Source organism: Alligator sinensis, unplaced genomic scaffold (genome assembly GCF_000455745.1).
Source record: "Alligator sinensis unplaced genomic scaffold, ASM45574v1 scaffold567_1, whole genome shotgun sequence".
NCBI lineage: Eukaryota > Metazoa > Chordata > Crocodylia > Alligatoridae > Alligator > Alligator sinensis.
In genome coordinates, this window is record NW_005842049.1 from 1402377 (window position 1) to 1414352 (window position 11976).

Sequence of the window (11976 nt, forward strand, 5' to 3'; positions counted from 1 at the left end):
AGGGGCGTGCATGCAGTAGTGAGGGAGGGAGTGGGGCTAGGGCTTGGGCAGATGTTGCACAGCTGGGGTTGGGCGCAGAACTGAGCTACAAGTGTCTCATCCTAGGGGGAATGGCTCCTGCTGCTACACACACCCCGGGAGGGCATGGGGGGGGCCCCCAGCTCTGCACAGGGTGAGGACAGGCTGCCACTGTGGGCTGGGGCTGGGGCTGCTCTGGGCCCTTGCCAGTGGAGGGCCAAGGGGGGCAGGGGCTGGGCCAGGCTGTGCTTGGGACAGGCAGTGGCAGCGCTGGGAACAGGGTTACAGGGGGGCTGCAGCCACCCCAAAATTTGCCACAGCCCCGCCAGTCCTCCCCTCCCAGCACTGCTGCTGCCCACACTGAATGCAGCCCAGCCCGGCCTCCCTGCTGGTAAGAGCCCAGCCCTAGCCCACACCCCACCCTCACCCAACGCACAGATCCCAGGCACACAGCCCCCAGGCCCTCCCGGGATGAGTGCACTGGTGGGAGCTGCCGCCCTCTCCACATACCAGGTGCCCCACAAACAAGCCGCTCATGGCTCCATCCCCCACTCTGTCCCAGCTGTGCAGGGCCTTCCCCTGCCTCAGCCCCACTCTCTCTCTCACTGTCATGAGGGGGGACAGATCAAGGCCCCACTCCCTCCCTTACCATTGAGGCCTTGATCTTTTCCCCCAGTGGCCCTTCCCCCTTCCCATTCCCTATACCCACACACTTACCAGCTGGGGGAAAGGGGTGCACATGCATGTCTGCACATGTTTAGCCCCCCGAAAATATTTTTTTCTCCCTTGCAACCTCCCAGCTACCTGCCATATCCAGCCTGGGCTTTGGCCAGGCCTCTACCCTCTGCCATGGAGCCCAGGCTGGTCACAGCAGGCAGCAGGAAGGCTGCAAGCTGCTGCACCGAGGTCTGGAAAACCCCAACCTGACCTGTTGCTGACAGCAGGTGCATGTGCACCTCTGGGCAAATGGTTTGCTACATAAATTTGCTAACTGTGCACTCAGTCCCATAGTCCAAATAATTAATTAAGATATTAAACAATACCAGATCTATTCCAATCAAGTGCCAATCCTTTTGGTATTTTGCGGTGGAGATGATCTGCTGCTCTTTCACTTGAATTTATTAAAAATACTTTACTTCCACTGCTGCTATGATAATTTCCACTTGTTATGCTTATTTCCTTTAGCCACTATATCTTTTGCTGCCATGTTCAACATTGTGATCTTTATTATGTATCAAGTTAAATTCTATAACCTGCTGCATTATAACTCTACTACTTCTTTCCTTGTTCTCTTTTTTATAAGGCCAAGGAACCATTTACTGTTTGTTTTTCAAATGTTTTGCAAGTTCGAAATTGGCCTGATTTTAGAAATTTTCATTTTATACCTTTACATTCTGACCTTCATGATGTTAGCCTCCCCTCGCCATTTGTTCTTTGTCCACTTTTTGTAGTCTCTGACTCGTCTTAGTATCTCTAAGTTCATCGTTGATTTAGGTAATCTAAAATCCTTCCCTGCAAAGTTGATGAAACAAGAAAAAAATCTACCTCCCGAAAAGTACAATGTGCCACAGCATGACTAGATGGCATTAATACGTATATCAGCAATTTGTTTTAAATGTAGTTGACTTGTCACCTGTATGCTTGTAAGAAAACAGCCTATAGAGCCTGCTTACTCGAAAGGTAAAAGAAAAGCAAGCAAATAAAAATATTTTACTGAGCCTCTACAAACTTTTTTTTTTTATAGATAAAAATAAAAGAAAAATGGCTAAAGTATATACTCCTATCCATGCATTATGAACATTACTGGGTTTTTCCCATGTGTGTGCATTGCTTGAATACAGAAGAGGTAGCTTGAATTTGTGAAAGGTGTACATTTTATGTTGTGTTAAAAGTCATGATTGGAAGCAGTGATTTTTCATTCATTCTATTGTCATTTCTCTGTTTTAATTTCCACAGCAATATTTTTTTGTCTTAGCAGGAACTATAAACATATTCCAAGGAGAATGGTAGACTGATCTCTGAGCTAAACTACAAAAATTTGTACTCAGGAACTAATTGGGAGAAGTTTCCAAGTGTATTAATATAATACTTGAGTTACCTGGTAATTAATTAACTAGAGGTAAAATGTAAACAAGGTGCTTTCATAAGGACAATGAAATGGCACTGTTACTTTGCCCAGCTGAAGGTAGCCAGTGACCACCTACTTTGGAGTCAGAACACTGAAGTTATGCTGGGGTCATTTATAATAGTGGTAGCAACCCCTACACCCAATTCAGGGACACAAGGATGTGAAATCTTTAAGAAAAGGAATATTAAGGAAGCAAAAGGAATTATCTAGTGAAGAGTGCTTAAGAAAGATGATGTCCATTTCCCAAGTGCTAAATGTGGTTTGACAGGCAAACTGAAAAGATATCCCTGGGGAAAAGCGTGTATTCAGGGCATGAGGCTAACTGAGGAAAAGACACAGCTGAAATGTAGGCATATGACTCCATGGTATGGACTTTGATTAAACAGAGAACCGCTCTGATAGACAGTCAAGAGCTAGGGGCTTGGTTTTTAAAAGTCTTTCTTCTGACCAAATGCACATGCAGTTCAGGAAACTCGTTTTGTATTTCTGAGGCAGTTTCAAACTCTCCAATTTGTAAAAGGAGTTTTGTCTTGAGAAGCCTAAGGTCAGCAAGTTAGTCAGCTGGTGCAACCATAGCCAGAGGCTGAAAGATCAGTATTTTTTAGGTCCTCAGTAATATAAGCAGTTCCAAGTTCACTTCAGTGGAGCCACCAACATGAATAAACAAGGCAGGATGGGCCTTTGCTCTGGTTTTCTGAAGAGAGAGTTAAGAATCATTAGCAATTCATCATATCACTTGCCCTTCCTTATTTTTTTTTCCCTTAGTGTCTTGCTTGACAATATGCTTAGTTGTGTCTAAGACACAAAATGCAGAGCACACCTCCATGCTCAGCTGGAGGAGACAGCTTGGGCCAAAGCTAGCCTGCCTACTCTGTAAGGGGAAGTTTGTGGGGGAGGTGCAAAGCATCATGGGATGCTAGGGCTCTGTGAGCTAACTTGAATCTGGAAGGGATCTGGGACAGAAGTTCAATAAACTGATTTAACCTAAATCAGTTAAGTCTGATACTACATCCATCCAGGTTTATCTGAAATTTTTTGGGTCTTTTAAAAGTGGTTTATGTGCGCTGAACTTCTGTTGTGTTACAGATTTGAACCAGTTTCCAATCACTTATACCGGTTTGTGTGTAATTTCTGTCCCTAGCCTTAAAGAGTAACCACAACATTCTTTCCCTAGCCATGGAGTTTGTAATATAAACAAGAGAGAGAGCAAGTAGACAGCACACACAGGGTGGGGAATGACTAAGTTGTTTTGTATTTTGCTTTTAATATATCCACAACGTCACTGAAACTGCTAATACTTTTCAAAGGAGTGATGCAGAGGAAGTGAGTCCTTGTGCAGATTTAAATGGGTAGAAGAAAGTGGCTTGGTGAATTGCAAATTGGAAAGAAGAAAGGTGGGGCAGATATGGTTACAGTAGAGATGATGGATAAATGGGGTTGATGTACCTGTTCAAGGAAAGAGATGATGTGACAAGAGACTAACTTGAAATGCAGGGTGAGGGGGAATTATGAGTAAGACATAGAAGATTAAATTTAGGAGAAGCAAGAAGTGAATAAAAAATCTACTATTTTAAAATTGAGACATTTAGTTTTATTCGTAAGTCGCATGTGTATATATTTCCAATTAGACAATTGAAACTCCCAAGATTGCCTAGGCCAAGTAGATTCTCTTACTTTTAATGATGATCAGGTTATGATTTCAAATGCATTTTAATTACATTACCATGAAACACATCACTGAATACACTAGGTAGTATAGTCATAATGGTGTATAGTCTTGGATAGACTACCATAAAATCAGTGTTTTGTTTTTGTTCTTGTTTTTTGGGATATTTCACTTTACGATAAGGGCAATTTAATTATATTTTACAAGCTTTATGCCATTTCAAGACAGACATAAATTCTGATATCCTTACTCATATTTGAATGTTGTATGTTGCTCCATGAGTAATACAGTGGAGTCTTGGCCAAGATAAGGCCTCCTAGGCATAGTGTAATAAAAATAATTAATGGTAAAAATAGTAATCATGCTTGTGGAATAAAATTGCTTCTGAGAGTGACTAAATATATCAGACTCTGGCTTTTAATTCTCAGATATAAAAATGGTATTATCATTGGTAAATTAAATCTGAAAATGTTCTATTACTTTGATCGATTTTTGGAAAATATAATCTTTATAAAACTCATAAAAAATGGAAGGCAGCAGTGACATTGTGGCAGAATATTCTCCTTTTTCTAAACTCTGTCACTACTAAGCAGCAAGAGGTGTGTGTATATAGCTAATAATAAAATTATCATTAATGTAATAAAGTGATTATTTTGCATAAGTTTTATAGACAAATTTGTTTTTGACTGTCCTGGGGTTTGTTGGGGGTTTTTAAGGTTCTGTGTGCAGTCTGTTTAGCATTTCTAATATTTGTTTCTTATAATTTGTGAAACATGAAATAACTAGGCTACCTAAATAGATGATTTCTTCTGACCACTTGTGAAAATATTTTCCAGGAAATTTAGAATGAATATTACCTTTACTATGAATACCTCCCAAAGAGAAAACCCTAGAACTGATAGATTCCTTCCATCCATCTCTTCATCCCAACTATAAATCTAGGATCATTGATAAAAGTTTATACTGCCATCAAGAATCCATTTAAGAAGATATTTATATTCTGATCACGTATTGCAAGATTAATTTTCACTTTGGAATCATATCATTTTGAACAAATAATTTAAAGAATAGAAAAGGACAGCAGCATTTTAAGACAAGCATCCACAGATACATCACAAGCAGGTCTAGGGAGGTGATCCTTCCCCTCTATGCGACATTGGTCAGGCCACAGCTGGAGTACTGCATCCAGTTCTGGGCTCCGCACTTCAAGAGGAATATGGCTAGCATTGAGATGGTCCAGAGGAGGGCCACTCACATGGTCAAGGGGCAGCAGGGCAGGCCCTACGAAGAGAGGCTAAATGGCCTGAACCTATTCAGCCTCCACAAGAGAAGGCTGAGAGGGGATCTGTTGGCCATTTACAAACTCACCAGGGGGGACCAGTGGGAATTGGGGGAGGCTCTGTTCCCCTGGGCACCACCCGGGTTTACTAGGAATAACGGCCAGAAATTGTTAGAGAGAAGGTTCAGGCTGGACATCAGGAGACATTACTTCACAAGGCTACCAGGCTCTGGAATGGACTCCCAAGTGAGGTGGTGCTCTCTCCTACCTTGGGAGTCCTCAAGAGGAGGCTGGACAGATACTTGACTGGGATGATATGACCCCAGCACCTGTTCCTGCCCAGGGCAGGGGGTCAGACCTGATGATCTGTTTAGGTCCCTTCCAACCCTAAGCACTATGATACTATGATATCATTTTCAGAAGTGCCCAACTAACTTATGAGCCTTGTATTCAAAAAGGATATAAAAATTTAGACCCCCAAGAAATGTATGTACTTCAGGAGCTCTTGGGAACAGTTTCATTGCAAAGAGCATGATAAACCTCCTGCAAAACCATTGTAATCAGTATCTCACTGGACTTCCAGATAAGGCACCTTTTTTATGATTTATTGGGAATGTGCTTACAAATTATTCATCATCAATTGCAACTCATAGCTTTCTCATGATTTGATCTTTCCCAAGGATTTTGGATAGAGCTAGCTAGGAATTTGCTGAATTAAAAGGTCTTTTTCAGAAAATGCCAGTTCATTAAAATCAAAACTTTTGGATGGAACTTACCAGTTTCAGTGACATTTTAGTTGAGAGTTTTTCTCTGTTCCATATTGGGATTTCTCATCAAAACCAGAACCAGAGTAGTCAAGATTCCAGTGGTGTTAAGGCTGTCACCAAAGATTTGGACAGTTCTGCAATTGCTCCATCTTGGGTAGTGTCCTAACCACTGGGCCATGTCATTTTGGCCCATTTTTTTTAATACAAAGTGTTAGAGATCCAACAGGAGAGACTGCAAGAAACCAATATCTTACTGGTTAAAACACTCAAGAGGCTAGTGCCCAGGCCCTCTTGTGAATCAGGTTATGGGCTATTTTGATTTCCCTCTCTGTTACTTATGACAAATTTTAAAAAGGCTCAGTTTCTTCCCACATTTCAAGGAACAGAAAAAAATGTTTCCTTACCCCACTTACTTTTTTATCTTTCTGGCTATCTCAAAGAGAAATTTAGAAATTTCCATGGATTTAACATCAGTGTTTATCTGGAGCTCCATGGAGGTGATTCTTGGATGAGTCAGCAAAATAGCTAAGTGTCTCTGCACAGATGTAACAGGCTGATAGTCTCCCCTGGGGTTAGCCCTGCAAGTCTCGCTCGCACGAGATAACCACTGAAGTTAATGGGAACTGAATGTACCTAGAGCTAAGAAAAAAGCTGTCTCTGATTTTGTTCCTCTGCATGATATTTAGCCCTTACTCCCTTGGAGTCTTCCACACCATGTGCTACTTTGGCTGGTATTGTTGAGCCCCAGCTCAAGTCTGGGATCGTGCCCGGTATGCAAAAGCCAATAAAGATACCAGGGGTGAAAGTATAAAGATTTATTGCTAGCAATACAAGGTGCAAGCGGAATAATTTCATGTAACAAGCACATAGATTCTTAATTCTAAGCATCTTTTATACAGGAGTATTGGACCTTCATAAGCATTCTTGTTTGCTAATTGGTTATAAGGGAGTGACGCAAGGAGATCTTTACTGAGCATGTCTCTATACCTGTGTTTTAGCTATGTATCTCATTTCCATACATGTATGTTTCATTAGCATACTTTCTCCCCACCTAGGGGTGTGAATCTTAATATTTAAATCAGCTCTTTGCCCTAGTCCACTAATTCTGTTTTTGTTTTCAAGCCTCCTTTATCTAAGACTGTCTTCTCCTTATCATTGCAGTTGGGCATTAGTTACATAACAGAGACTTTTGCTTGGGCTATGTGTAGTGGTTTCTAGGTCAAACCTGACAGTATGAGTCTGAGACTTGGGCCAGAATGATGTGTACTTTCGATGTAAGCTCACTGCCCCATGTTGGTGTATCAACGCATATGTTTTTTCAAGGCATAGAACATGGTCTCTTTATTAACACAACCCGTATTATGAACAGTTGGTAGAAGAAAATTCTCTGGTATTTTTCTAATTAGAACGTGTATTAATTAGAGTGCTCCAGCATCACCCCACCATCATGTGTATTAAGCCCTCCCCTCCCCCCACCAGAGCCCACATTTTAAATTGGCTATGGGGGACACTTTAAATAAAGCTCATTCAATGACCTTTAGTTAAAGCTCGTTGAATGAGCTTTAGTTAAAGCACCACTGCAGCCATTTTAAAGTGCAGGGAGTTATATACACGTGATGTTGAGCTGTTTTAATTAGAGCGGCTGTTTGGAAACACTCTAATTAAAACAGCCCCTCCCCACCCTTGAGCATGGGTATATGAACCACGCTGCCATGTGCCTGCATTACTCTTGCATTATGTGTATCTGTAGCATAACATTTTCAAAGAAAAATACTACGATTTTAAACAGAGAACAGTCACTTCTGCATAACCACTTAGTTAAAGTGTGTTCCCACACAATAGCCTTTATAACAGGACTTGCATCAGGTGCAACAATGTTTCCATGGGCAAGTCTAATAATCTGTAGTTCTTATTATTTCACCTGTCTATCAAATCAGCTTTTTTTGGAGTAAGGACCAACAAGATATTCATTGGATGCTTAACAGAATTTTAGTCAGCAATGTAACTCTTCATAAACAGCTTGTCAGAATGGAAATTTAAGAGATGTGGCAATTGCTATTTTCACTCTGTTGTTGAACTGCAACCTTTCCTGAGGTTGGCAAAGCAAAATCTATACTACATATATAGTGGTGGGGGAAGAAAAATCTAAGCAAGTATTGAGCACCTCATGTGAGGGTCTTAGTGTTTAAAGGCCAGAATTACAGTGAGTTCAAACATAAGAATCGGTGCATTGCTGAGATTTACAGGATCATGTAACTAAGTTAAACATGGAAGAGGTCTCTTCTTCATCTTCAGTTATCTGACATATTGCCACCATCTCCATTATTTCTCTGGTTATTGTATTATTTGTTTCCAGTTAGCTTGTTAATATCTTTATATTTCCACATGTACCAAGCCATTGTATTAACTCTATAAAGAAAATATCCAATCCAGATAGGATAAAATAAATAGAATTTATTAGGCCTTCCATTATGTTTAGAAAAGGAAACAGAAAAGCAAATACAGCAAAAGATGCTGTCATTTACAGCATAAGGATCTCGGTTCACTACACAATGAAACACATTAGCCAACTCTGACAGATGTCCACTAACTGGCCCCTTCCCTGGAGAATTTTAGGCATGTTGCATAATTCCTATGTCTCAGATTCCTTTTCTGGCTAATTTAGTGCAACGGTAGCCAACCCTCATAATGGGCAGTGTAAATTTCCCAGTCATTAAATGCCAAGTTAACACCCACAGCAGCTTTTAGACAGATGTATACATTTTTACATTTTATCTATCTTTTTCTAGTTTTGCAGGGACAGTAAAAAGCAACAAGCAGCACTGATTAACCAAAAGAAAAAAGCAAACAAAAGAAGGATAGAATGAAATGCCTTTTCATGTTTCATTCATGTCCCATTTTTATGCCTGCACACGTTCAAAATGCAACACAAAACCCAGAAGAGGCGGGGAATAAAAGAAGGAAAAAAAAACCCAAAATCATGATTCCAAAGCAGTCTCTTAGACAGAAGGCCCTGTTTGAGTGTTCTGCAAACATAAAGGAAAACATTGTATCAATGTGTAGAAGAGGCTTTAGTGTATTCTAGATGGTGGATAGGTATGGATAAGGTTTCTGAAAAAGGGCAGCCTTATTTTGGAAGAACAAAGACATCATGTGCTATCTTCCTGTCCTAATGTTGCTTTTGACTTTGTAATGCCTGACCAACCTGATTCCTTCTATGACAAGGTGACAGCCTCTGTAGATGTGGGGAGAGCAGTGCATGTGTTATACCTTGACTTTTGAAACTGCCTCTCATGATATTCTCATTAAGAAGCTAAGGAAATGCAGGCTAAAGTAAAATATTGTAAGTTGTATACAATACTTGGATCATCAAGCTTAACGAGTGGTTATCAGTGACTCAAAGTCCAGTAGGAAGGAGGCATCAAGTGGGGTACCCCAGGAATCTGTCCTGGGTCTGGTATTGTGTAATGTCTTTATTAATCATTTGGGTGATGGGACTGTGTTTGCGCTTAGCAAATTTGTGGATGACACTAAGTTGGGTGGAGTTTCAGGTACTCCAGAGAGTAGGACTAGGATCCACTATGACCAGGATAGGCTCTAGAAATGGACTGCAATCAATCAGCTGAGATTCAACAAGGACACATGCAAAGTCCTGCACTTGGAATGGAATAATTGCAAGCACAAATACAAACCAAAGAATGACTGGCTAAGTGGCAGTACTGAAGAGAAGGACCTGGGATTTGAAGTAGATGAGTGGTGCCAAATTCATCCAGCCCCATGGGTTGTTGTGGTCTGGATTCTGGGTCCTGGACTGATCCCCTGTGTAGCACCCATGGTGCCAGGTCCAGCCCACATGCTGCACACAGCATGCACAAGCCCCAGGGCTTGCTGTACACATGGCAGTTGGGGCTAGGATGGTGCATGAACTGCCCATGGTACCCTGTTGCCATGTGCAGTATGCATCCAGTGTTAGCATCATGTGCCATGTGCACGGTGAGCCCAGGGGCCAGTGTATGCTGCACTGGCTGTGCATGCTGCATGTAACACAGGGGTCTGGCACAGGGAACATGCTGCATGCAGTGCCCCTCCAGACCAGCCCTTCATGTTGGTTCCAACATGGCCTAATCCTGACAGGCCCTGGAGCCAGGGTACAGGGTCAGTCCAGTCAAGCACTGCATGGAGCACAAGTCCTGGACCACCCCTCCATACTGTATACAGGGTGCAGGGCACATGGCGCTGGATCAGCTTCTGCACTACACACAGCACACAGGGGTGGAGTTGGCATCTGGGGCCAGTCTAACATCCCATGAGCTGGCTCATATGGCTCTACAGGACAGATCTACACCATAGTAGTAGACCAGTGTTTTACTGCCCAGTAGTAGACCAGAAGTTGAATAAGAGCTAACAGTTTGCAAAAAAAAGCCAATAGCATTCCAGGTTGTATTAACAAAAGTGGCACTTGCATATCCAGACAAGTTGTTATTCTGCTCTGTTCAGTACTGGTTAGGTTTCATCTGAAGTACTATGTCTAGTTTTGGGTCCAACACTTCAGGAAGGATGTGGACAGACTGGAAAGACTCCAGCAGAGAGCAACAAAAATGATTAGACTCCTGAGAAACAAGACTTATAAGCAAAGGCTTGGAAGAACTAGGGTTATTTAGTAGGGAGAGAAGACTGAGGGGGGATAATTGCAAAGAGGATGGGATTGGCTTTTTTTGTGGCTGTAGGCTGGCGTGGTTCCAGAGTAGGTTCCAGTAGCATGGGCACTCCCTTTCTCCCCCACTTTCAGTCAGTGCCATGTGAGCAATGGCCTCAAGCTGCAGCAGAGTAAATTTAGTTTAGAGATTAGGAGGAGCTTTCTGATTATAAGGGTGACCAGGGACTGGAATAGGCTACCTGGAGAAATTATGGAATCTACATCCTTGGAAGTTTTCAAGAGCAAGTCAGACAGACACTTGGCTAGAATAGTTTTTTTGTCAGGGGCAATCCTGACTTGAGTAATGGGATGAACTGGATGAACTTATGAGGTCCCTTCCAGCCCTATTTTCCTATGATCCTATGATCACTTCCCTATGTGAATTAAAATGCCACATTAGGTGCTGTGAATCTTCTAGCTAAACCAGTGGCTGTCTTTTTTGACATGAGGCATGCCTTTATAACTTCTGTGAGTTGAGCGGTATCCCATTTCAAAAACTGATTTATTTATTATAGACCGTATCTGATTCAAGAGGGCTGCAAAAGAAGAAGAGGAGCCAACAGGGAAGAGCCTGCACTGCAGTGAGGGTGGGGAGGAGGAACAGCTGAAAGAAGGAGAGCCTGCCATAGCACCCTGGCTGAGAATTGCAGAAACAGAAGAACATACCCAACAAAAAATAAACAAACCTGTATATAATATATATAGCCTTCAGTTTCAAAATATTGGAGGGCCAAATGTAGCAGCTGAAATCAGAATATGATTTTACATGAAAAATATTTATTAATTGAATGTTACTTATTATGTTACAGGTGCAAGAATGGCTCTGCCTAAACTGCCAGACACAAAGAGCAATATCAGGACGACTTGGGGACATGGGCAAAATGTTGCCTCAGATGCCAGTCCCTTCACAGTCAGTATCTAAACCATTTGTTCCCCAGAGCCAGCCTATGCCTACTGAGCCACATCACTCTCAGAAGACTTCAACACTGCCTGTCCAAACTGTGGAAAAATCAAAAGAAGAACCAGCAGTTCCAAAGGATGTTCCAAAGGTTCGGCAGCCAAAACTTACCAAGACACCCTCAGTTGAAAAAATTCAACAGGGGATTCAAAAGGAAGATCCAAAACTTCAGCAGAGGAAACTATCAAAAACATCCTCAATCGATAAAACTCAGGGGATTCAAAAGGAAGACCCAAAGCTTCAACAGGTGAAATTGGCAAAGGCACTTTCAGCTGATAAAATTCAACCTGGAGTCCAGAAAGAAGATCCAAAACTTCAGGGAAAACTTACAAAGACCATTTCAGCTGATAAAATCCAACAAGGAATTTGGAAGGAAGATACAAAACTCCAGCAGCAGAAACTGGTCAAGGTACCACCAGCTGATAAAATCCAACCGGGAGTTTTGAAGGAAGATCCAAAGCTTC

The 11976-nt window shown here is 41.9% G+C and overlaps 1 protein-coding gene across 1 annotated transcript in view; it reads left to right on the plus strand.

Annotated features, from left to right (window-relative positions):
* PCLO (piccolo presynaptic cytomatrix protein) overlaps nt 1–11976 on the plus strand; it is a 598913-nt gene that overhangs the window by 272720 nt on the left and 314217 nt on the right. The window contains 1 exon segment of the mRNA XM_025203237.1: nt 11364–11975. Coding sequence (XP_025059022.1) covers nt 11364–11975 — 612 coding nt within the window.